The following is a 24,919-nucleotide window of genomic DNA, read 5'->3' on the forward strand; positions in this document are numbered from 1 at the left end:
TCACCGATGTTTTTCATAGGCCTGCAGAGAGTCCAGTAAAAACATTTCCAACAGATGAGAGCAGATTCGCTCTGAGCACATGTGACAGATGTGAAAGGGTCTGGAGAAGCCATGGAGAACAGTACCTGGTTTGGTAGTGGGTCAGTGAAGGTTGTGGGATGCACAAACCTCCCCAGGCTAGGAAACAGCACTCCGACTGTCGTCAGGTATTGGTATAAAACCCTTGGACCCATTGTCAGACCCCACACTGGTACAGTCATCGGCCCGGCCCGGCCTCATCTGTATTATTGTAGGCTCTTTACCTTAAGGCACCTTGAGATAAATGTTGTTGGGATTAATCCAGAACAGAACCTCTGGGTTCTGTCGTGTTTGTCCAGTAACAGACTGCCATTCAGATTCAGATCAGGGGAGGTGGTGTGAACAATGATGTCACCAGATGGAGTCCTCAGATGGAGCATCTGAGGACTCCATCTGGTCCCAAGGTGCTCCAGATGGAGTGGCTCCCTCAAAAGATGCCCCGTCTCTCTTTCTTTGAAATGAAACAGCAGTGAATGATCTGATCGGTTTTATTGTTATTTAAACTGATCTCTGTACAGAAAGATTCATTACATACATCCACATTTACAAGAGCAGAAGAGAAAAGCGGTTCTAATCTAAAACGTATCTCAGCTGAGAAATGGGAATGCAATAAAAGAGGAGATGAACAGTTATGGAATAATGGACTTCCTGCTGTAAGACCAAAACGCTGCAATGGAAGGAAGAGTACAACAATTAATATATGAAAGGTTTAGCCCCTAAGAGTTCACCAGAGTGAGCCCTCTGATTTCCCCACATCTTAGCATGAATCAAATAAAGAATAAGACACAATATAAACGTCATCACACCACAAAGCTTTGACTCGAATCACTGCTTTAAATACAGTCAGCGCGACAGAGACTCAGATCATCATCTAGTACCTGTGATTCAAACTCTCTTTCGTCATGTGCAACAAAACTAAGATGCTCATGTCAGGAATGTTCTCCATGTTCTGGGGTTCAGACCCAGACTCATATTTCTAACAAGGTCCCAGCCCATCCACATTCAGTCTGAGCTGCTGCTTCCAGTCTGTGCAGAAAGTAACAGGACACCTCAGCAGTCCTGATGGTCCGAACTGAACCTTCCTGTCCGCACAGACCCGGCTTCCTCACCTCTGTGTTCCTGCAGGAAACCGTGAAAAACAGCCAATCAAAGAAATAATTTCCTGTCCTAACTCAGTCACTGGGTCATCATCAAATGCAGACATCCAATCCACCGCCTCGTTTTCAGTCCAGTTTCTCCTCAGCTCGCCATCATCCCTCCTCATCCAGCAGCGATTTCTGTTCAGGCTTCCTCTCAGCAGGATCCCTCAAAGGTAAAAAGTAAATAAGTCAAAGCGATTTAAAAGCTGATCTCACAGTAGAGTCCATAATCTTCCTCCCTTTGCTTCTTAAACACAAGAGAATAGAAACTTTGATTTCTGATGGTCTAAATCAGTCACAGTGGCACAGCTGTGAGGCCACGTGGTAAAAATGCTGCGACACGTTCGTATTTTAAATCCTGTCAGTGTCTGCGTCTACATCGTCAAAGGAGCTTGCAAAGAAAAGCGTCTGGACTTCTTTAAGTTGCTTGAAGACGTTTCACCTCTCATCCGAGAAGCTTCTTCAGTTCTAAGGTCAAATGGTGGAGAGTCCCAGATATAAACCTAGTGGGAGTATCCCCCCACAGAGGGACAAAAGGACCCCCTGATGATCCTCTAATCGCCTGAGCCAAGGTGTGAAACTGGGTGTGGGTCCCAATCAGCCAGAGTTTCGGGTGTGTTCATTGTGAAACCTGGCCCCACCTTATCATGCGAATTCCTGAGGTCAGATGGCCCAGGATGTGAGTGGGCGTTAAGGCGTCTGGGGAGGGAACTCAAAACTGGATTATAGATGGCAGAGAGTTGGTGTCGTAAACCCCCGCCTCTGTTCAAAGATGGTCGCTCACAGTGGACATAGATGCTTCTTTCACTCCTCTTTCAAACCATCTGTCCTCTCTGTCCAAAATGTGAACATTGGCATCCTCGAAAGATGTTGTGCGATGCGCTTTGCAAGCTCCTTTGACTACGATGACCTGGATGACTGAGAACCTTCACAGACACACTGCGTCTACATCCTCACACTGAGATTTGGAAATCGTTATGACTAAACTGTGTTAATAAAGTCATAAAAGCCACTGAAGCAGGACTCTTCAGAGAGCATCGTCAGGGTTTTCCTGGACGGGCGTTCGGGTTTTGCGTCTGCGCGGTCGCAGCGTGGTGAAGCAGGAAGAGGCAGTGAGGGCGATGCGGCTCAAGCCGACGTTCAGGCAGTGGACCTCAGAGGTGACTGGCACCTCAGCGAAGAGGGCGCGGTCCCGGGAGAGCGTCGCCGGGCCGCTGTCACTGGTCTCGATGTCTTTGACGATGTTGAGGATCTCCTGACGCTCTGCCTGCCGAGTCATCCCTCTGATGTTCAAAATGGCTGACACGTGCTTCTTCCTGGAGGAGAGAGAAGGAGGAGTGAAGAAGAGGCGTGTTTCTGTGTTTGATGTGGTCCACGTTTAGAAAGCACATGTTCCTGAAGCTGCAGGATTATCTTAAGACTTAGAGAAATTGTATAAAATCACCATTTTTGTCTTTCATTTTCTAGAAACGTTTCCATGTGGGCTTTTTAAAAGTGAGTCTAGCATCCAGCCAGAGTCCTTAGTATTTATAACAATTAACAGTTTCAATTTTATGAGCACCAAGGATCTGTAAGCTGTCAGTAAGAATCAGAAGAACAGGAAGAAAAAGAACAGAGTAGGTGTAACAAGACCAAGAAGCAGAAGAAGATTTCCAGCATTTGGCCAAGGCGATGTTACCTGATGTCTGGAAACTCTCGGACCAGAACTCCGACCTCCATCTGGATGGAGGGGAGGTCCTCCAGCTGGATGATCTCAGAGATGTGACACAGAGCGCTGTCCAGCCAACCGGAGGACGACTCCTAACAGACGGACAGAGGTGTAAAAAACGTTTGTGAAGAGTCAAAGAAGAGGAAGACCCCGTTAGGTTACGTTGTTAGGTTTGGGTTCATTTGACTTTTTCTGCTTTTAGCTGACGACGTAACTGAAACATCGATCTATTCCTCAAAAACTAAAACTAAAATCCACTAAAAGCTCAGATCGGAGCCCCTCGAGATTCTGCACATTTCTCTTACACGGCACCTTTTATCTGTTTAGTTTTTTAGCCGGTGACTTCTGACCTCCAGAACTCACCAGGTCTTTGAAGAGGACTTTGATCTGGTTGCCTTCATCTCTAAGCCGACCAGCCATCCTCTTCCTCATCTTCATGGAGGTGCAGATGATTCTGCCTCTCATGACTGAGCGGAGGTACTCCGTCACCACTCGGCGGTGGATCTCCGACACCAGCAGCTGGGAGAGAGGTGGAGAACATGAGCAGCAGCTCCAGCATCAACCGTCCACTTACTTGTTTTGGATGTGTGTACCTGATACGGAGGACTGTCCATCTTGCTGTATTTCTTGAACGCCTCTTTGATGAGAGCCTCGATCTGCTCATACGGCTCCGTGTTGGTCAGCCACTTCCTCTTCACCAGGCGCTCGAAAAACGGCTGAACGAAGACACAAAGTGGGGAGAAGTGCAGATGAGAGGAGCCCTGCAGCGTTTTCAGGTCAGCTAAGTTTCATAGCAGATGTTTTCTCTCTTGCTGCATAAGTTAGCATTAATACCAAATGCATTTACACAGGGACACATCTTTGTACAGCACAAAACTATTAATAACCTTAAAAAAAAGAAACTTGCAATTTGTTGCAAGAATAATCCAAAATATGTGAAGTTTAAAAAACAAACTGAATTAAAAAGCTTCATCAAAACTGCCTCAGTGCAATACAGAGACGGTAAACTCAGTGTGCTTCTGTCCCATAGGGGGCGCTCTCACGATTTTTCCATTCTGTGAGCGTTAGGAACTTCACAGCACTATGAACCACTTTATGGCATCCGCAATTTTGGTTTGGGGCATGAAGTGAGCAGCAGCCTCCTGATAGCGTTCCCTCAACCACCACAACCAGCTGCTTCTTCTCCACACGTGGAAGTAGAGCAGGGCGATATGAGCAAAATATTTATCACGATATGCATTTCAAAATATATGTAACTGACGATATAATTGACACTAGACAAAATACTTTACAACTCCACAACTTTATTAGTGCAACAAAAAAAACATCAACGTATTTTCACTTAAACAAGCAGCTGTTTTTTATGTGCATTAAAGTTATATAAAAATGTAACAGTGCAAATGCAAATTCCTCGCTGACAGTTTAACCAAAAGGCGTTTCCAGTGGAAACTGGCCGACATATCCTCAGCATAACCATGTATAATATCCACAACACTTAAACAGAGGTTATACACACACAATACGGTAATATTATGTTGAAGCACAGTACGTATCACTCCGCGAGGCTCCGCCTACGATAGCCGTAATGCTCCGACAATCCATCAAGCGGTGCGGCTTCGTAGCTTAGCAAAGTCGTCCTGAAACATTTGACAGATTTTCGAGCGCCGTGTACATAAAGTCGTTTCGAGGTCAGTAAACACAACCAGAGTTCATACATAAGGCACACGGGATTATAAGGGCCTCTGTCGACTTTCAGAAAAATCAAAGGATTGATTTTAAGTGCGCCGTATTTTCCAAACAACACGGTAATAACGACGGCCCGCTAGCATGCTCTACCAAAAATAGTGCTTTGTTGTGTATCTGACGGACGAAAGCTAAACCAGTTCCACCACTGAAGCTGCAGCATTTTTACAAACCAGTTCTGGTTTCATTCAACGATCCGCTTTCGCCCTCCCCATTCTGCGTCGCCGCCATGATTTTTCCGCCATGTGCGTATGAAAACAAAGGCACTGCACATGCGCATTTTACCCATATTCTATCGCCATATTTCCTTTTCTTATCGTTGCCCAACATTGTACCGGTATTACCGTGAACGGTATGATATGGCCCAGCCCTACGTGGAAGCTTCTGCTGGGGTTTAACTCCTAACATCTAACCATCCTGGCTCGATGGCGCTCGTTTCCAGTCAGCAGAATGCTAACGCTTTGTAGGCAAAATATGACACAAGTGTTTTATTACAGCTCTGACTCTTAATTGAAGCTGGATTTTAAAAACTCAAAAAAATGTGAGGTTTTTGTCTGGACGAAGGTGCAAATCAAGGACCATCTCAGAGTGGCCGAGTTTCTGCGTTCTCTGTGTGTGTGTGTGTGTGTGTGTGTGTGTGTGTGTGTGTGTGTGTGTGTGTGTGTTCTGTGTGTGTGTGTTACCCTGATGTGCAGGTAGAGCCGGTCAGACAGCACTTTCACTCCCTGCTGGATGATGTGATCCAGAGACTTGTTGGCTCGACGTAGAGAGTCCTCGCTAACTGACGGATCACACTGGGCGCAGCGCTGCACGAAACCTCTGCACGCACACGCAAAGACATATAAACTAATTCAGTTTAATGCAATTCAAATGTATTCGTTTTGCACCAAATCACAACAACACTCATCTCAGGGTGCTTTCTTTTGTAAGGTCAAGAAACAATAATACACAAAACTCCAACGATCAGACGGCCCCCTATGAACAAGTGCTTTGGCGACAGTGGGAAGGAAAAACTCCCTTTTAACAGGAAGAAACCTCCGGCAGAGCCAGGCTCAGGGAGGGGGGGCGGGGTCACTGGAACATAAAACCTGCACATAGCGAATCAACAGGCCTTTCATTGTTTGGCTTTGTAGTGTGCGACCCAGCCAGTCGGTCCAGTCATCATCTTCTTGTGTTTGTATTTCACCCTCATTAACTCATTCTCTCACTTGCAGATTGGCTGCTAAAGTTTCGCCACACAAATAAAAGCCCAGAGATGGTGGAGCATGATGGGGCAGACCCCAACAAGCTCACCGTCTTTATCTTTCACAGCTCTGTTTTGTAAGTGTAGGTCGAGTCTGGCGTCACCAGCAGTCCTGTTTGTACTATTTTCCTTTGTGAGCAACTCTATTTTCATTATTAAAAGCTGGTTGAACTGCCTCAGCATTGGGACACTGTGTTAGGTTCCTTTGAGCTAGAAATTTAGGCTCCAAATGTTGGTTTAGCGTCCTTGAAAGGGAGATAAAGGCTGAGGTCACCTGGAATCAAATGTGAAAACCCTCTGAGGTTAATCTGTGTCTGGGTGGAACCGACAGCTTCGTTCATTTCCACGGGACATTGCAATAATTGCTGGAACAGAGCCATCATTATTGTTATGGGTCAAAGGATCAGCTGTTAAAAAGCTCTGTGGATCCACGAACCCATCTGGGAACAATAAAGGAAATGAAGGCGCCGATTCTGAAGAGCCGACAGAGGGTTAGATCTGTAAAATATCCTTATTTCAAGTTTGGTGTAACAAAAAAGGCAAACTGATCATTCTCTACAACGATAACATCCAGCACGTGCTTCGCATTTCATTTCTATATCATTCTCAGGTAACTGAGCGCTTGGTCCAGCAATACTTTACAACATTTCAGAGGGAACTATTGCACCTTTAACTGCACTGTGTTTATCAGGTTATTTTAACTTTAGTGTATCTGGATGCAAGAACACAGATAAAGGACAGAAACGTGTCCTCTTACATTTTAAAACAGCTTAAAGGTACTTTCCGTAATAACTGTAACTGTCACCACCAGGGGGCAGTGTTTCATCAGTGCGTGTGGTGCTGTTATTTAAACTATTTTGCTTTAACCTTTTAATTAGAAATGTGCTCTTAATGACTTGGCTCATTAAATAAAGCTTACACTTATCCACTTCGCCCTCTGGTGGTACAAACTGATATTACATGAACATGCCGCCATAGTTCAAATTCAGCTGCTAAAAATGAATGCCTAATCCTAACCCTCAGCCTAAACGTAACCATAATCATAACTGTAACCTTGACACTAAAACCACAGTTTGAAAGAAAATACCTTCAAACTTGTGGGGACGGGCACTTTGTCCCCATAAGTGACTATTGGTCCTCACAAAGATATGTAAACATGTACATACACAAGCATGTGCGTGCACACACACACACACAGTGATGATGTTATAGTTAATATGTGCTTGTGTTTGTACCTGAATGGAGGGCAGCAGTTGACCAGGGCGATGGTTCTTGACACGTATCCATCCTGGTGGTCTCCGAACATCCCGGCCTGCATCCCTTCATGGAACATCTCAACTTTCCGCTGGAAGCTAAAACAAATACGCCAGAATCATGATCTGGTCTTTCAAAGCTAAAAAAGCTAAACAAAAGCATCTTACAGCTCAAGGACGTTTACATTAGATCACATTCATCAGTCAGATCACACAGATATTCAAAGAGTCCTTTCCTGCTGTATTAAAAGAACCATGGCACTGCTGTAGCTGATGTCTTAATAATCAGCAAAAACAATTGAAACAAGCATGAGAAACATTTGTAAATTATTAACTACATACGGATTACAATGGGACTGAATCATTTTGAACTCGTGTTTGATTTTACTGCCAACCCTACAATTAAAAAAATGTACATTAGAATTTGATTAGAAAATTAATTAGAGCGTTATGTTTTATTGTAAACATCTGCTTTGCTAACTGCTATTTCATCAGGTTGTTCATGTGGTTTTATTATTGTTTGTTTTTTAATGTCAGCTATTATTTCTGTTATTTATTTGTTTGTTTTTTATGAAGCTAATGACTAGCTTAAAAAAAACATTTATTTTGAAAAGAACGTGCCTGTACAGGAAGTCAGCGAGGCCGTTGATGCTGCACTGCGCCACTCTGGAGCCTAGACTTCTGTTGATGGAGGCCGAACGCTCCAGATCGGTCTGCAGCCTCTAAAACACAGATGAACATACAGACGGTACGATTGTCACACACCTCAAACCTTTAAAAACAACTTTATTTGTCAGAAACAGCTTTCGTCGTTTACTTGACATACTCGGGTGAACGGCAGACAGAAATGATTTGATTTGGTGACTGATGTGCACCTTTAAGCTACACCTGCTTCAGCCACTAGAGGGCAGCAGCTGCTTTCAGTGCAAATTTGAATGAAAGAGTGTCTGTGTGTGTGTGTGTGTGTGTGTGTGTGTGTGTGTGTGTGTGTGTGTGTGTGTGTGTGTGTGACAGAGAGAGAGAGATGAGGAAATGTTTGATGTTGACTTTGGCTGCAGTTGAAGGACAAACCCAGAAAACAATCAGCGTACGAAATGCAGCGGAATAGACCTTTATGTAACACTTCACTCTGATTATATCCTGTATTTAAACAGACAGGAAACGCTTTTCACGGCGGTGCACAGACTCATTCACGGAGTGTGTGCAGTAGCCATAGTGACGAAGGTGCGTGCGGGGGCAGCAGGTTGGGGGTTACCTCTATGACCGTCTTGGCCAGAGTGATCTGGTACTCCTCGATCTGCAGCGTCTCCATCCATCTCTTCTCCTCGTCGTCCAGGACCTGACTCAGCTCTGTGGTCACTTTAGCCTGCGCAGGGAAGAACCGGGCAACAAATCACTGACAAAGCACTGACATCATGCTACTTTTTTAGAAGTGTGTACAAAACAGAGGTCCCTGCTTGGTCAGCCTGGTTATACGGGCCACTGTTAGTAAGGTAGGTGAGAATATGTGTCTCTCTCTCACCCGGACCGAGTTAAGACAGTCGAGCTCCAGTCTGTCCACGGTCTCTGACGGCAGCAGAGGACTGAGCTCAGAGTGGTTGAATGGACTTGTTATGCATACAGTCCCCAGAACATCCCTGAAACAAACACACACACACAGACACACACAGACACACACACGCACACATGAGCAACCTAAGCCACACAGACTCATGTGTATCTAAACCTGATGCTCCATCACATCTGCAGCTTTTATGTCACTGTCTTTGGGTTTATTTGTTCTTGCAGGTCATTAATGAAACTTCAACACTGAATTTCAAGCAAACTTGAGGGACAAAACCAATCGAGGGTCACTCTGGTTTCAGGTTCGTCTGTTTGTCCTGTGTAAACGGTTCAAACCTGAAACATGTGCGTACCTGTTGTACATGTTGTGCAGCCAGTCCAGCAGGGAGTAGATGTCTGTGATCTGCAGCTGGTTGTCAGTGATGGTCTTCAGTCGCCGTGCAACCGCCTGGTGGTAGCTCTGTACGTACACCTGAGAGGTCAAAAGGTCAGACGTTAGAGTGCTTGGACTGTTTACAGGCTGCAAACATCGATTCCATTAGGTCAGCATTTGTGTATTTGTGTCCAGGTGTTGACTCACCTGGAAGGGCTGGTACTCTTCAGGATAGATGGACACCGCGTTCCTCTTGGCGGCCCCCAGGTCTTCCACCACCCGGGTTCGGAGCCGGTCCAGGTACTTGTTCAGTTCTCCGGCTGTGAACTCGGCGGTCTGAGGCAGAGAGTCGTCAGCCGCCTCCTCCACTGCCTCCTTCCACCTCTGCTTCAGGCGGCGAGGCCTCGGGCCTCCTGGGGCAGCTCCCTCGCTGACTTCCCAGTCTTTGTCAACTTGCTCCTCCTGCTGCAGCACCTGTTAGAGCGAGAGCACTTTGACGTAACTCGAATATTCTTGTGTTCTTCATCAGTTGCCATGGCGACAGAAGAGTTCCCTCACCTGGACCACCAGACCCAGGTTGGGCCCGGCTGTCGGAGACTTCAGGGACTCCCTGACCACGGCCCACAGCTCCTTCTGCAGCTCCTCGTACAGCAGCTCCACATCCTTCGCCTTCCTCCGCCCGCCATCTTTGACGCTCGGGCTCGTCGCGTCCTCGGGCTGCATCGCGGCAGCTCGCCATTTGCACTCCTGCTCCAGCTCCAGGATGTGGGTGTCGGCCAGGAGCAGGTCCCGCTTCTTCACCAGCTGCAGGATCTCCAGGACTGGAGGAGACAAAGGAACGTTAAGACGTCATCCATCCAAATGTCTTTGGGAGGATGTTTGGCATTTCTCCATGAAGAAAACAGCATCCTCTACCAAATCACATGAGCCAAGGTGTGAAACCTTGGCTCATGTGATTAGGTAGAGGATCATCAGGGGGTCCTTTGTCCCTCTTGGGGGGGATACTTCTACTGGGTTTAAATCTGGGACTCTCCACCATTTGACTCTAAGAACTGAAGAAGCTTCTCAGATGAGAGGTGAAACGTCTTCAAGCAACTTAAAGAAGACGCTTTTCTTTCCAAGCTCCTTAGACTATGATGACCTGGATGACTGAGAACCTTCACAGACAGCTGTAACCCTTGTGGTGTCCTCGGACCAAAAATGGTCCTTAGGAGAATGTCAAACAAGCATACGGGAATCCCGAGGACATTAAACCGTCACCACAACAATGATTCAGTTCTGATGCATAGAAGAAGACGAGCCCCTCCGACGGTCATATTGGGGTAAGACCAAAGTTGCTAACAATCCTAAACTTTCACTCATCAAAGCTGGACCCTAACTCTGTGCAACAAAGAACAAATGCTCCAAACGTTAATACACTTTATACGATTGACTGACGTGAAAGGGAAATTAGGTGAGGAGAGCAGAAGGGTTCGAGGTTCAGGCTGCGAACATGTTTGTTTCTCACTCTTTTATTGGCTGTAAAAATGTCTGCAGGAGTTTACAAAATGCTCTGAGGTCAGCGTCTGCTGGAGTGATGTCATTGAGGGAGGCTTTCCCTTCGACAGAGCTGCATCACGCTTATCCGCTCTGACAGGCGGAAAACGAGCGTGGAACGGCTGTTTGTCTGCGTCCATGTTTGATTGTCACTGATATAGTGTTTGTTCCAATATTCATAAATATTGCACATTTATTCTGTGATATGGATACAGTGCATTACAGTGGTCCTTAGTGAGCTCGCTGGTCTGTGAGAGCTGCCAAAGAATGACTCGAAGCCTTCGGGATGACTTCAACCAAGACGTGAAGCTGCTGCTGCTGCTGGTCTGCGTTCACTGCTCGGCCCTGTCTCGCGGTTAATAATCATTTCTCAGCATAAACTCTTAAGACACGATTAGGTCAGAAACTACAAGTGTTTATCTCTGCTCTGATTGGTCACAGCCGGAAGGTGGAGCAAAAGATGTCCATCACAGAGGATACTGCATTACTGCATGTGTGATTACAGGGGAAATATGACTCAGTTATTCATCACACACACACACACACAGCAGGACAGGAAACTCGGTCTTCTCCTGCATCAGTTGTTTCATCACAGGAGACGGCTTCTCCAGGGCCACTCTTTCAAAATAAAAGCCTTCTGTGTTTGTTTGTGTGTGGAGAAAGCGAGGAGGATGTGAGGCCCTTCAGATGTGCTCAGTGCCGGCAGAGGAAGAGAGGATGACACACACACACACACACACACACACACACACACACACACACACACACACACACACACACACACACACACACACACACACACACACACACACACAGTGAAAGCCCAGAGGAAGATCATCTCTATAAGCAGAACAATGTGAGCGGAACATCCCCACTTTGAACTTTTGTCTTTCGTTGTTTTTGGGTCGACGGTGGAATAAAGTTTGTAAAAACTGCAGCAGCGATGAGGTCAAAGGTCACAGGGAGGGGGGGGGGGTTGCTTGTCAAATGTGTGTCTTTAACTTCAGGGAGACTGAAACATGAACTCTCTGAATACTTTTTGCACATTTAAGTTATAGATGAGGAAATAGTGGATTTCCTGCCTGACACACATACTGTGATCTGTGCACTGAGGAAACCACAGCACAGTATCCTTTACTGTAAACGTGCTCAGCTGCTGCGCGAAGGACCTTTTGTTTCTAGATGTTACAGATCTAGTTTAAACTTTTTAAAACACCCCACTCCCCGAGAGGAAGAGTCACAGCAACGAACAATAGTGCAGAAATGGATCCACGTGCCTGCATTTCCCCATAAAATGTCCCGTCTGCACTGAAACGTACAGTATGAGAATAAAAACGTCCTCATGATACAGAAACATCCCCAAAAAATGTCCCAACAAGCAACTACAGTCCAAAACTTAGTGGGTCCTCATGTGGATGGATAATTAAGAATACACACACACACACACACACACACACACACACACACACACACACCGTGCCCCCTCCTCTCAAACACACACCGTGCCCCCTCCTCTCAAACACAGCTCTCATTGTTCACTTTCAGGCTTTAGAGGAAATCTTTTCCAGCTGGATGCACGAAGCCCCACCCCCCTCCACCTCGCACCACCATGACCACCTCCATCACCGCCCCGCTCGTGGTCCTAACCCGTTTAATCCACGTCACAGTGCACTTCACATCAGATGCTGGGGATGAATGGATCACAGAGTCAAAGCTTCTTTACCACGTTTGGTTCAGACACGACTTCGACCAATCAAACATCTTCATTTCTCCCCACCTGTGTGATGTAATAAGGTGAGACAGGCAGAAAATGGAAAAACTGAAATATGATGAGTTTTTTGTTATTTTTTTAAAGAAAGGCACAACTACTGGACACAACCATTCAATACCTGACAGCGATAAAAACGATGCTGCCATTGGTTAAAGTTATCGAACGCTGTCCTCCTATTGGTCCTCCCACTACTCTTGATACCAGCCTTACTGCCCCACGGTCATTCGGGCCCTGAACGCCCCACAGCTGCTGGGGCTCCAGCCGTGAGCCCTGAATGTTAATTGTGTGAACGCTGTTGCCGATGTGTCCACATTAGTGATGCTGAACGCCAGACGCGGCACATATTTTAAGATGAAACATCTGCGTCTTTAGTTTCACTTTACACAGATGTGAAAACACGTCCAGCTCGCGGCTGCAGTTTGGCTGCTGGACGATGAAACCCGGTGAACCCCGCCAAGGCGAAACCGAAGCTGCTTTTATATGCGCCTGTGTCGTTTGGTATTTAATTAAGTTTACTCCTGTGCTTTTCATGTGTAGTGCTGCACGTCTGTCTGCATGAACAGTAGCAGTACTGTGTCTGTATATGTGGAGCGTAATCTGAGCTGCGTTTTCACATTTTTCTCCTGAGCTCCGGTTCAGTCGCAGATCTGCTCCGGCTTCAAGCCCACGGTCACCGAAGACACGACTCAGCAGCTTCACAGTCAAACCGAAGAGAGTCGTGTTTCTCTCAGACGCAGAGCTGAGCAGCCACATTCAGATCAGACCGCCTACTTCCTGCAGACGCAGGCCAAACCTTTCATGACAGCTCAGGAAACAACTGTTGTTTATTCAGACAAACTTTATTTGAATTCAAAAAGGTTGCTGCTAATAAATAAAACTATGATTTCAGCAACAGTGTGAAGTCACGAAAGCTCAGTTCACTCTCTGTCTGAAATAAGCAGGTTTAGCTTCTCCCTCTTGGACATGACTGTCTTCTGATTTGCTGCCCCTCACACACAGGAGGTCTGAACAGCAGGTGGGTGGGGCCTTTGCATCCGAGATGGCCATGCTAGAAACATCCTCCCTCTGTGAGCTCACACAGATCCAAGAGTTGAAGGAATCGAGGGAAACTAAGTGCTTACAGCAGCCTGTGCTTAGGGCTCACATACACTCACCTCAGTACCTTTATTCATGTTTGATATGAATATCCACCAGTGGAGATACATCCCAGGAAACAAGGAAAAGCTGAAGAGATCCAATTTGGATAAGTAAAGAAACAAAAACGGAAAAAGGAGAGAAGAAAATGGAATTTTGATCTATCGTCAGCCTCCGTGCAGATTTCCTGTGAAGTCTCTCAAGGTTTCCTGTTAAAAGTGTGTTTGCTGGCAGAGCAGTGAAGCCGCTGGTGTCAGATAAGCCGCCCACTGTGGCCACTGACAGGAAGTCCTCCAGCAGCTGATAGTTGGTCAGCAGGATGGTGCAGCCCTGACAGGCCTAAATGTGAGCCGCTGAAAAACCTCTAACTGTCCTGCACCAACCATGAACACATCATTATAAAAAGCAGGGTCGTGACTTGGTTTGAGAAAATATCATGACCACGACGCGTCTCGTGTCCTAATTTTAGATTTACTGCTTTACTTTTACGTTAGTCTTTTATTTTCTAGACTCATCAGTGATAAAAAGAGCCCAGCAGCGACCGCACTTCCTGAGGCGACTGAAGGTGCGCCTCCCAACCTGAACGCCTTCCACAGAGGCACCAAACAGAGCGTGCTGACCAGCTGCATCACAGTCTGGTGTGAAAACTGCCACGCGTCTGACCGCAGAGCCCTGCAGAGGATTGTGCCGACTGCTGAGCGCGTCATTGGCTACACCACCAAACGTCCACCAATCAGAACCTCCGTATTTTAAAAAAAACATGCTGAGTTTTAATCTCGTGTTCAAACGTGAAAGCTCGCCTCGTGAGCGTGAGCGGAGACACGGGAGCTATTTAGTGTTTGTGGATCCAAACAGCTTCACACGTCCTTCCTTCACCTCTGAATGACACCTGAGCATCGAGTGTTTGGGGCTTTTAAGACTCATTAAAGTGGACTTCCTGTTTCATATTTCACCTTCTTCCTGAGGCCTGCAGCAACACGCCGACAATCGGCCGGCGGAGCCGCCGTGCAGCGGTAACATGAGCGTGGATTAATGAAGCACACACAGCAGTTTGTCAAGGGTAAATTCCATGAAGCGGGTCTTTCATCACTCTCCGTCACTTCCAAGAAGTCCTTCAAACTAAAAGGCTGTAATGAAGGCGCGTCACTCCCCTTTGTGAGGCCTCGAGGATTTTACTGACCCCTCCTCCTTCTGCCAACTACTCGAACCATTTGTGACCTTTGCTCCAATCACCGTTACTACGGTGACCGGACTGTCGGCGAAGAAACAAAGTGTGGTAAAATATATGTACAGTAAAGTGGACTGTAGCACCGTGTAGCTCTGTGTTCACTGAAGTCTGAACTGATTCAAACTAGTTCAGCTTGAACTTTAAACTCCAGAGTTTCCGTTTCAGAAGGCGAACACGCTTCGACTTTCTCGATCTCTGGAAGAACCAAACACAGACGGTCCTCGTCCACATGACCAGAAACATGCTGTAACCGTCCTGGAATGACAGAGAGGTCAGACGACCTGCGCAGAGAAGAAGAAAACAAAACCACAGCGCCCGTGACCTCGGTGTTTATGTCCGATAACTGACGTTTGTCAGGTTCACGTGACTGCAGCACAGCAGGCCGAACGTTTTATTTTACTGGGACCAAAGTTTTATGCTGGGACCTGAAAATGTTCAACTTGATCGTTTCTTAATTTATATGAAACGTGTCGATCTGTGAGCCTTTGTTCTTATCTAACGAAGGCAGCGAGCGTTATATAATCACAGAGGGCCGAAGATCAGAGGCGTGCTGTTGCTCGGTGCCCTGTTCTGATGCATACCTGCTGTGCAGAGCAGCTGATGCACATCTGCCAACTTTGCATGCTTAGATAAAAAGCCAGCACGCATGAAGACAACAAACCAAGAGGACCAGCGCTGAGACCCCAGCACGGCTCAGACTGCACCTGAACTCAGCACAGGAAATCATTAAGCAGCAGGTCAGCAGCGCTCTACTGGGTGCTTCCACTGGATCACACCTCAGAGAAATGCGGCACTTTCTGCCACGCTGCATTCAAATTCTTTGGACTCGACAGCCAAGCACAGGCTGTGTGAAACTGTTTTGTTTTAGTGCCTTTGCTCTTCCTCAGAAAGCAAACTCGTTTTGCTACTTCAGGTGTTTTGCCGTGACGTTTTCAAATCAGTGCAACTGCACTTTTCTGATCAGGAGCAGAGCCTTCAGGTTTAAGGAAGTGCTCCCACAGATCCAGACTGAGACTCTCGAGCTGCTCTGTGGCTCCTTTTTACTTGTGCAGGTGTTCAGTTTGTGTTTGTGCTCGTCCTGATTTGTTCGACTGTTGCTCTGTTTTATTGCTCGATGTTGATCGGCAGGTGTTTGCTGTCTGTTCAGACAGAAGCAAAGGTAAAGTCCTTCTTTCTCTCAGGCCAGCCTGACCCGGTGCAGCTCTGTCTGCGTTCTGTTTCACTGCCAAACAGGATTATTGGAGTCAGGACCATTTGTACTTTCAGAGACACACACGCTCAGCGGCAACCTGATCCGCTGATACGGTGGTTTAGCAGCATCTGAAAACAAGCCCGCACCTGAGCATCCAGAGCTCTCTGCTCACCTCGCAGTCAAACAGCTCACCTCAATCTGAGAAGCGACTGCAGGTTCTGCTTCTGTAGATGACCCAGTAAATTCATCCTCAGGTACCAAACAAACAGCACGAGCTGCCGATCAGCAGCTAAAGTCAAACACAGACATGTCTTCCTCCTCTCGCAGCAGATGGCCCCGCCCCTCCCTTAGCCTGGTTCTGCCGGAGGTTTCTTCCTGTTAAAAGGGAGTTTTTCCTTCCCACTGTCGCCAAAGTGCTTGCTCATAGGGGATCACATGATTGTTGGGTTTCTCTGTATGTATTATTGTAGGGTCTACATCACAATATAAAGCACTGTTGTTGTGATTTGGTGCTGTACAAATAAAACTGGACTGAAATTTCAGCCTCGAAATCCCAGAATTCCACAGTCCAACACGTTTCATATCACTGCGATTCCTTCTGCCAAAAACATTCACTGATTTCTAAACTTCACGAACGAGAAAACTGACAGAATAACTGCTGATGAAAACAAACACAGTACAGCAGAGAAGCCGTTTGACCATACAAACAAGGGTGTGGAGGAACTGAGAACACACACACACACACACACACACACACACTCTTGAATCATTCATTACCAAATGGCAGCGTAAACAGGGTGTGATAAACAATAGACGCCCTTACAAAGTTTCCATGACCGGCCCAGTACTTATGACATTACACACACACACACACAAACACACACACACACATTCCAGTGTTACAGCATCTCAGCGTCACCCAGTTGGCCATGATATCACCTTCCTCACCGACCCTCTCCATCCACTGATTTTCAGCGTCTGTGTTTAAAATAGCCACAGGCTGCCAACATGTGCCGATCAGATCGGGCTGTGAACGGGACGATAACCCTGCTACTGAAAACGTCTGGAGACAGAATATCTGTGTGTCGTGTGCAGCTTGGAGTAAGTTAAAGGATTCACTGTGGCTGATGGTCTCACTGGAATCTGAAACCCCAGAAACAGCTGAGAACAAAAACAGTTGTTCTTGGATGGGTGGACGTGCCAACGCATCTGTAGTTTCCTTCCACCGGTACAATGTCCTGTCATAGTGGTGACACTGGAAAGTGTTTAGTCTAACAATAGAAGCTTTTAGCTGTGGAATCGACATCTGAACCATGTCAAACCGTGTGACAAAAGTAATCTGATTATCTTGGGTCAATCTCATGTCGCCAGGACTTAAGCGTGGTATTTCTGATACCGTAAACTTCAACCTAATATAAGTTTTTATATTTATAAAAAACTAGTTAGTGTCTCTGCCGTGCTGAGCCAGGACTTCTTACCTGACAGTGGCTCTCTGGGTTTAACCTCCTCCACCGGCACCGACTGGTCCTCGGGACCCTGGGACGACTGGTCAGTCATGGACTCCTTCTTCGTCTTCCCCAGGCCCACCATCCTCATGAAGGACACGCGGCGGCTGGTCGAGTCGCCCTCGCTTTCCGAACAGTTCAGCTCACCGTTGGCTAACGATTCCTTACGGGAGGGGTCACGATATTTTCCTGCAAACCTTTTGTGAAGACAAAAAGAGAAAGGTCAGAGACTGTCATGAGTCCAGCAACTACCCCCCACGGACCAAACTCCGGCCACAGTTCCCACAGAGGTCTCTACCCGCTGACATTTTTACTTTACTAATCTCATAATTTTTGTTTGTATCTTGAACTTGGAACTTAAGAACTCGCCAAAACAAAAAGCTTATCGTTCCACCTCGTCCACATCAAGGCCTCTAATCCCCCTTCCCCTTGAGCCACGTTACACTGACAGATTTTTAATTCCTCTACCTTAACAGATCCCTGTAATCTCCTATCTAAACATTCACAAATGCCCTTCCAAGTTCTTACCTTCTATATTGAATGTCAGTGTGAATCCTCTCTCCCGTCTATTTGATTATTTAATGGTTCATTTCGTCCTTACAAACTCAGCCCATTCATAATCATTCATCGCCATTACTCTAATCCCACGTTTACCTGAGCAGACTTCCTTCAGAACTCCTCCTTCCTCTCTTCTTCTTCTGGGAAGGTGAAGGTGAGGGCGACCCTTGCAGCGACCCTTGTGGGGAGAGCGTGGCACTCTTTCCCGACATCCTCAGGTTCTTCCCCAGCTTCCCGAGGCTCTTCAGCGGGGACATGAACTTGAAGGAACCCTTCACCGAACCTCCTCCGCTTCCTTTTTTCCCCTCGTTGGCCTCGTTCTCATCCTCCTCATCCTCAAATGGGTTGCGGTCCCTCGGCACATCGCCGTCCAGCAGGGAGCTGCCGGGTGACCAGTGGTTGCCATGGCCCCCGTTACCATGGATACTGTCATCATCATTGTCAAAGGGGTTATGATGGCGGGGTGTGATGTTGAGGCTCATCCTGCGGATGAATAGGGCGTTGTCTAGAGTCGGACCACCTTTTAGGCGCACTGGGAGGTTTTTGAGGATGGGCATGATGGAGCTGGGGGAGGGGGGAGAGGGAGGGAGAGACCTGGTAAAAGAAGGAAGGGGAGAAGCGTCAAAGCTTCATGATGGTACTGTTTTTGGCTGCTGGATTAAAACGTTATTGTGCAAAACCAGATTCATCTACAAACATCGTCACAATTTTCAAGTTTCAGGCCCAAACAGGAACCAGTTTGGCTCCAGAGCCCCTGCTGGTGTGTGAAGACCAGAGTCTGCTGTTTGTGTCTCACGTTCCTCGTCAGAAAACCATCACACAAATCCCGTTCTCACAGTTACTGACGTATAAGCTGCTAGAAACGGATCATTGCTGCTGATGTTCTGTAATTAAGAAAAACATCGTAACGCGCTTTGATTGATATCAGCGCAACAAGAAAAACACGTTTCCGCCCCGTCACTGCGTCGGCCTCAGCAGAGGTCGTTTAAAGTCGACTCAAACGAAGGAACTGGGATTTAAATTAGGAACACTGAACTCTGTGGTTCACTGGAAATAAAGAAGGACGCCGATTTTTTAATCACGATTAAACCTGAGTTTATTCATCAATTTGTTAGTTTTACTGGAAAATTACATTTGAGGTTCATCTTTTATTATTTATTATATTAGTTCTTTATCTTTACAATATGATAAGGATGCTTACTACACTAATAAAATACTAATAAAAGTTTGAGGCTGAAAATGAAAAAGTTCAGAAGATTGTATTTCGTTTCATCAGGATGAATAATTGCCCACGGGACACACCTGAAGGACACACCTGAAGGACACACCTGAAGGACACACCTGAAGGACACACCTGAAGGACACACCTGAAGGACACACCTGAAGGACACACCTGCTTTTTTGTAACTTTTTTAGTGTTTGAGCTCTGATAAGACTCCACCCTGACGTAGGCTGTCGGTTACACTCTGACAGCTGCTCTGATAACGCAGAGGTCAGGGCCGGACTCACGGTGTTGTGATGGTCGTGACCATGGCAACACATCCGCCTCCTACCCGAAGATGTCCGAGCTGTCAGTTTGACCTTGATGTGGAAGATTGGTTCGTGTGCATCATAAATATAATCACATGATAAAACAGTAATAATAACACAATTCGTTTTAATGTGGACTCTGATGGTCGCCACACCCACACGGCTGAGGCGCAGGTTCCTTCTTTTTGGCTCAAACTCATCGCAGACTTCGAAAACCTGCATGAAACCGCGGGGAAGCCGCGGGGAAGCCTCCGACAGACAACAGGAATAACCCCGTAAACAAGCAGGCAGCGTCGGATATATCAGGACTTTGCCTCTGGGGATATCAGCTGATATTTTGGGGCTTTCGATGCAGCCAGCGGACATCCATGCCGAGACTTCCTCTTCCATGTGCCGGTATTTGTTTACACATGCAGAAAAGGCTGAATATTTCATTTCCACCCGACAAGAAAAAACTGTCAGGTCTTTACGCTGAGACGCGTTTTCAGAGCCGCCCAGTGTCGTGCTGATTTTCAGATTGCGGCTGTCAGAGAACAGAAGATAAATTGTTCTTCAAAGATAGCAGCTTTGACGAATTACAGGAGGACGAAGGTGCTCTGACGCACATCAGGACACACCTGACTATCACAGATGAAAGCTACAAACAGGCTGCAGGTTCCTTTGAACCTCTTCAGGAACGTTTTCAGAACGCCCTAACAGAAATCGAGCTCTCCGATTGGCCGGCAGGGGTCTTCTGAAATAATGTCAGCAGTCTGAGGCGCCGGTAAGCCCGGCAGCAGAATGACAGAGAGCAGATCCTGTCGTAAAGCAGCTGGTGTCACATGTTCCCAAAACCATAAAGCCTGAAGACAAAGACTCATAAACTCTGCAAACATTAACAGGCAGCAGCAATGATTCATGGGAAACCCTGTAATGATTAAATGTGCCCTCGACCAGCGCGGCACTTATTAATGTCCACTCTGTAAACTCCACCTGCGAGGACGATTTTAACACATCTGTGCTGAAAACTGAAGCAGACTTCCTTCAGACTGAAACATGGACACACACAGGGACGGCGACCTTAACTGGATTTGATCCCAGATTATCAGCCAACCTGGATGCAGTCTACGGGAAGCTGCATCCACAGACTGCATACAACAGTCCTCACATTCACACCACTTGATTTCTCCGTGTTTGACCACCCCCCAACCCCCGATCCGACGCTGGTTCCCCTGCCAACCCGCTCCTGGCGGTCTGGAGGCTGTACCCGGGCCCCGCCTCGCCTCTGCCTGTCACACTATCGTTGTCCTTTCCGCTCCTATTGTTTGTGTCCAGAAGCTTCCGCGATGCCCTGCGACCCTCTTGAAGAAAACAGGCTGTGTGCGAGCGCCACTGGGCTCCGCATGGGTTTCCTGAGCCTGCCGCCAGGGCTGCTGGGTATTTATGGAACCAACACCACTGAATCACTTCCCACTTCACCCTGCTGGCTTTTTTCACTGTTTTCCTCACATGTGTGTGTGTGTGTGTGTGTGTGTGTGTGTGAGTGAGAGAGAGAGAGAGAGAGAGAGAGAGAGTCTATTTCTGGCAGCAGCGGCGTGTCCTGAGCTGGTGAGACTGGAAACCAACAACATGAACAACATCCGCTCCCAGTGCGCCCTCACAGTCATGTTTCCATCACTTGGGAGGACACTGACTTTAATACACAGACAGACGTGCGTTCAGCGACAGAATCCACACAAAGATACCGAGTGCACATCCTAATTCAGCTCTTTAACGTCTGTCTGTGGCCCAACTCAAACACAGAAATCAGCGATGAAAGGGAGAATCGAGCAGCGCGACGTTTTCTCACTATGCACTGGTTTTATTGGCTGGGCCCACATGAGATTGAAGCTTTGGAGCTCTGTTTGCGGTCTCTGAGTTAAGGCCGCTGCTCACCTCCGTCATGCTGCTTCACCTGGTCTCACAGATGAAGCACGGCGTCTGACGCTTGTTTTTGTCTGTGCTGTTTTATTTTAGATCCTAAAAGTCTGTTAGGAGCAAAAACACCAGCCAATCAGACTACAGCTGAGTACAGATTAGATGTTCCACCTGTCATCCAAACGTCCATCCATCACATCCTCAGAAACACCCCGCTGCTCCACAGTGTCGTCACACACGTGTGGACGAGTTCAACACGGCGTTTAAGCATCACGTGGAGGCGAAGGAGTCGCGACCTTTTCAGTGTCACAAAACAGACAGGAAGCCAGGAAGAGGAGCAGATAACCAATCAGAGGGAGGCACAGACTTCAGCCCTGACCTTCAGCGTGTTTGTGCTCGCGGCTGATTAATGACTGTGTAGATAATCAGCTGATTAACATCTGCTGGAGGAAACAGAACATCCAAAAAAAGAGTCATAACAGGAATCATTTCATAAGAAGGGCGGACAGCTGATCGCCTGCTTCCTGCCCACATTCATCATCGATTCATGTTTTTGAGCTCAAACTCTCGATGCCTGACTGGATGTCTGCGGCCCAAACACGAGAACGGACGAACAAATCTGTTCCCACTTCAGACGCAGAACAGTAACACGAGCCGGCCCTCAGCTTTCTTACAGGGGGCGGCAGTTATTCGCCAAATTACCAAATTCATGGGCTGCATCCTCCTGAGGCCGTCACAGCGACGAGACGACGGCTGCTTCAAATGCGTCCTTCATTTTCCCGAATTTGAAGGATGGGTCGGGTGTGTCCTTCGTGGCCCGACCTATCCCAGAATTCATAGCGCGGCCCAGCCAAACTCCAGTTTCCAACATTGGCGGCAGTTTTAAAATTACTCTTATTTCTCTTTCTGGGTCACAAAATAAACTTTTAACATATTTCCAGGCGAGAATGTAGCTGTGTAAACATCAAATATCTGCTCGGTTTATCAGGACATCACATGTTTGCAAAAGTGCTTCGACGTTTTCGAAGACGTCTGTTACCCACCAGCTCGATAGCTGACCGGGGCGAGAACGGCGAACTTGGTTAAACGTGATATATAAGTCACTCAGACAACTTAAAACTGTTATTGTTTGGCTTTTTTCAGTGTTTGATTTGTTCCTGAGTGAATCTGTTTGGCTGAGATTAAAGTTCTAGTTTTCACACAGATGAATAAACGTCAAACAGAAAACCGATTAAACAGAAGTGTGAGACGGTCGAGAGTTTCCTCCAGTGTCCTGTTATATTTAGATAGCAAGGAGCAGACGGACGAGTTCATTCAACTCCACCCAGACAGCGGTGACGCAAAACTGAAGGCCAGACCGTCCAATTTCACAGCCGCTCACTCCAGTCTTCTCGGCCTTCGGAGGATGAATTTGGACACAGCTATTGATTGGATGCAGATGCCATCTTGGCCCCTTCAATCGCAGCCCGTTTTGCTGCCATCTTGATGCACTGAAGACGCTCTGCAACCGCAGAGCTGGTCTCAGTCCTCAAAGCAACCATTTCAAGGCAACAAGCTGACAGTTTCACTGAGCACAATCACAACTGCTGCTCTCAGTACTGTGACTGTAAAGCAGCCCAAACACGAGAAGCTACAGCTGACATCAGCAGGACGTTCACACCACAGACGAGCGTTTGGGTCCAGATGGAGTCACAGCCTCTCCTCAGGCTGATGTTAGCTAACGCGAGCAGGTACAGATGATACAGAGGACAGTCGTGCAGTCTGCTCGGGGACGCTGCTCATGCATGTGTTTCATTTGTTTCTGTTCTGCAAAGGGACAAAAGGTGAACACACACACACACACACACACACACACACACACACACACACACACACACACACACACACACAGTAATCCATGTTGTGTTTACACACAGTGAGCCTGTGAGTAGGCGGAGGTGGAATTTTACTGGGAATCTGCTGCTAAGTGACTGGAATGATAAGTGGCCAGTTTGATGTGGAAGCTTCTCGCCGTGTTTCTGGACGTCAGTCTGACGGCGTTCCCACAGAGCTGCAGCCGGTCAGCTGACACAGCGGGAGGAGTTTCTCTCAGTGGGTGCCGTCAGTTTTCCAACAAGACAGGAAATCATCTTTAGGACATTTCAATGATGTGAGAGGAAGTCTGCACTTCAGCTGGACGGAAGAGAAAACTAGCTGTCGAGCCCAGCAGGTTGCTCTTACTGGGACACATGAATGAGGTCCAGTCACAGGCCAGTTCTTCTCTCGTTGTCCGACTCTCAGATGCTCCTTTCAGATGTCTCCCCAGTGGATCATCTGCCTTCCTCCTATCCCAGCATCCTCCTTCACTACATCCATCAACGCCCTCTGAGCTCGTCCCTTCTCCTCCTGCCTGGCAGCTCCATCATATCCACCCTCCCTCCTCTGCACATGTGCAAACCATCTGAGCCTCTCGGACTCTGAGCTGTCCCTCTGATGGACTCATTCCTGGTCCTGTCCATGCCGCTCACTCCCAATAAACATCTGAACATCTTCATCTCGGCCTCCACCGTCTCCATCTCTATCCATCCCTGACACTCGTCTCCACCTACACCACCCTGCCTGCACTGTATCCTTCCCCTCTCCTGCACTGTCCAAACCTCTGCTGCCTCGTTTCCTACATTAATGGTTCATACACAGCGACGTTGTAAACATTATAACTGCCAGCAGTTTCCTGTCAGCCTACATCGACCCACGCGTTGCCATGCGTGTGACCGACGCGCCTTCTGCTGCAGGACTTTCAGTCCCAGCTGCACGTTCCTCTCTGCAGGGAGGACATAACATGACATTTTTCTGAACAGCTGCTTTCTCTCACAGACGATGCTGAGCTGACAGTTTTTCCTTAATGGGAGACAGATGCGGTGTGATGTGATGTGATGGTAATTCGATAATCGTCCCGAGCGGTGTCCTGGAGTTTCAGAGCGATCTGTGGAGTGCTGGCTTGTTTTTCTGTCCTCTGCCTGCAGGCAAACCTGTGCAGCCTGTTCTTATTATCGCTGCAGCTGCAGCTCAGAGTGCACGCCGGCCTCGCTGTGTCCCGACTGTTAAACAGCTTCCTGCTGAGGAGGGCAGCACGTGGGCGCAGGAAAAGGAACCGAATTCAGACAAATTCCATCGATTTATTTATTATTACTTTTGTGAGCTACATGATAATAACCCACCCGTACACACACGCAATCCTGGACTTTAAAACTGGGAAGTAATGACCATGGCTCAGCCCCGCCCAGCCGGTCTGAGCTGGGTTTGAGGTGGCCGGTGGGACTTTGGAGCCATAAAGTTCTTTTTATCAGAGCAGCCCGGCTCAAAAACACACACGATGGAATATTTACACCAGAACCTGCTTCATGAAGCTGCTTCTACGCGTGGAGATGAAGGAAAAGGTGGAGACGAAATGTTAAAAAAGACGTCACAGTTCCCAAAACCTGTGTGTGTG

General features: G+C 47.4%; 1 protein-coding gene across 4 annotated transcripts in view; it reads right to left on the minus strand.

Annotated features, from left to right (window-relative positions):
* Positions 1-552: 552 nt before the first annotated feature.
* The window catches only part of exoc3l2b (exocyst complex component 3-like 2b), a 35,341-nt gene continuing 10,974 nt past the window's right edge, over positions 553-24,919 (minus strand). For all 4 annotated transcript variants that reach the window (XM_084951406.1, XM_084951405.1, XM_084951407.1 and 1 more), the window contains exons 2-15: positions 18,121-18,618; positions 17,440-17,663; positions 9,659-9,921; positions 9,308-9,574; positions 9,081-9,199; positions 8,687-8,801; positions 8,420-8,530; positions 7,786-7,886; positions 7,147-7,263; positions 5,352-5,487; positions 3,519-3,641; positions 3,289-3,444; positions 2,896-3,017; positions 553-2,533 (exon numbers count right to left, since the gene is read on the minus strand). In XM_084951406.1, the coding sequence (XP_084807532.1) occupies positions 2,245-2,533; positions 2,896-3,017; positions 3,289-3,444; positions 3,519-3,641; positions 5,352-5,487; positions 7,147-7,263; positions 7,786-7,886; positions 8,420-8,530; positions 8,687-8,801; positions 9,081-9,199; positions 9,308-9,574; positions 9,659-9,921; positions 17,440-17,663; positions 18,121-18,581 (2,604 nt within the window). In that variant the 5' untranslated portion in view covers positions 18,582-18,618 and the 3' untranslated portion in view covers positions 553-2,244. The remainder of the gene's footprint in view (positions 2,534-2,895; positions 3,018-3,288; positions 3,445-3,518; positions 3,642-5,351; positions 5,488-7,146; positions 7,264-7,785; positions 7,887-8,419; positions 8,531-8,686; positions 8,802-9,080; positions 9,200-9,307; positions 9,575-9,658; positions 9,922-17,439; positions 17,664-18,120; positions 18,619-24,919) is intronic.

The sequence above is a fragment of the Perissodus microlepis genome, chromosome 14, assembly GCF_051167445.1.
Source record: "Perissodus microlepis isolate ML-2025 ecotype Zambia chromosome 14, ASM5116744v1, whole genome shotgun sequence".
NCBI lineage: Eukaryota > Metazoa > Chordata > Actinopteri > Cichliformes > Cichlidae > Perissodus > Perissodus microlepis.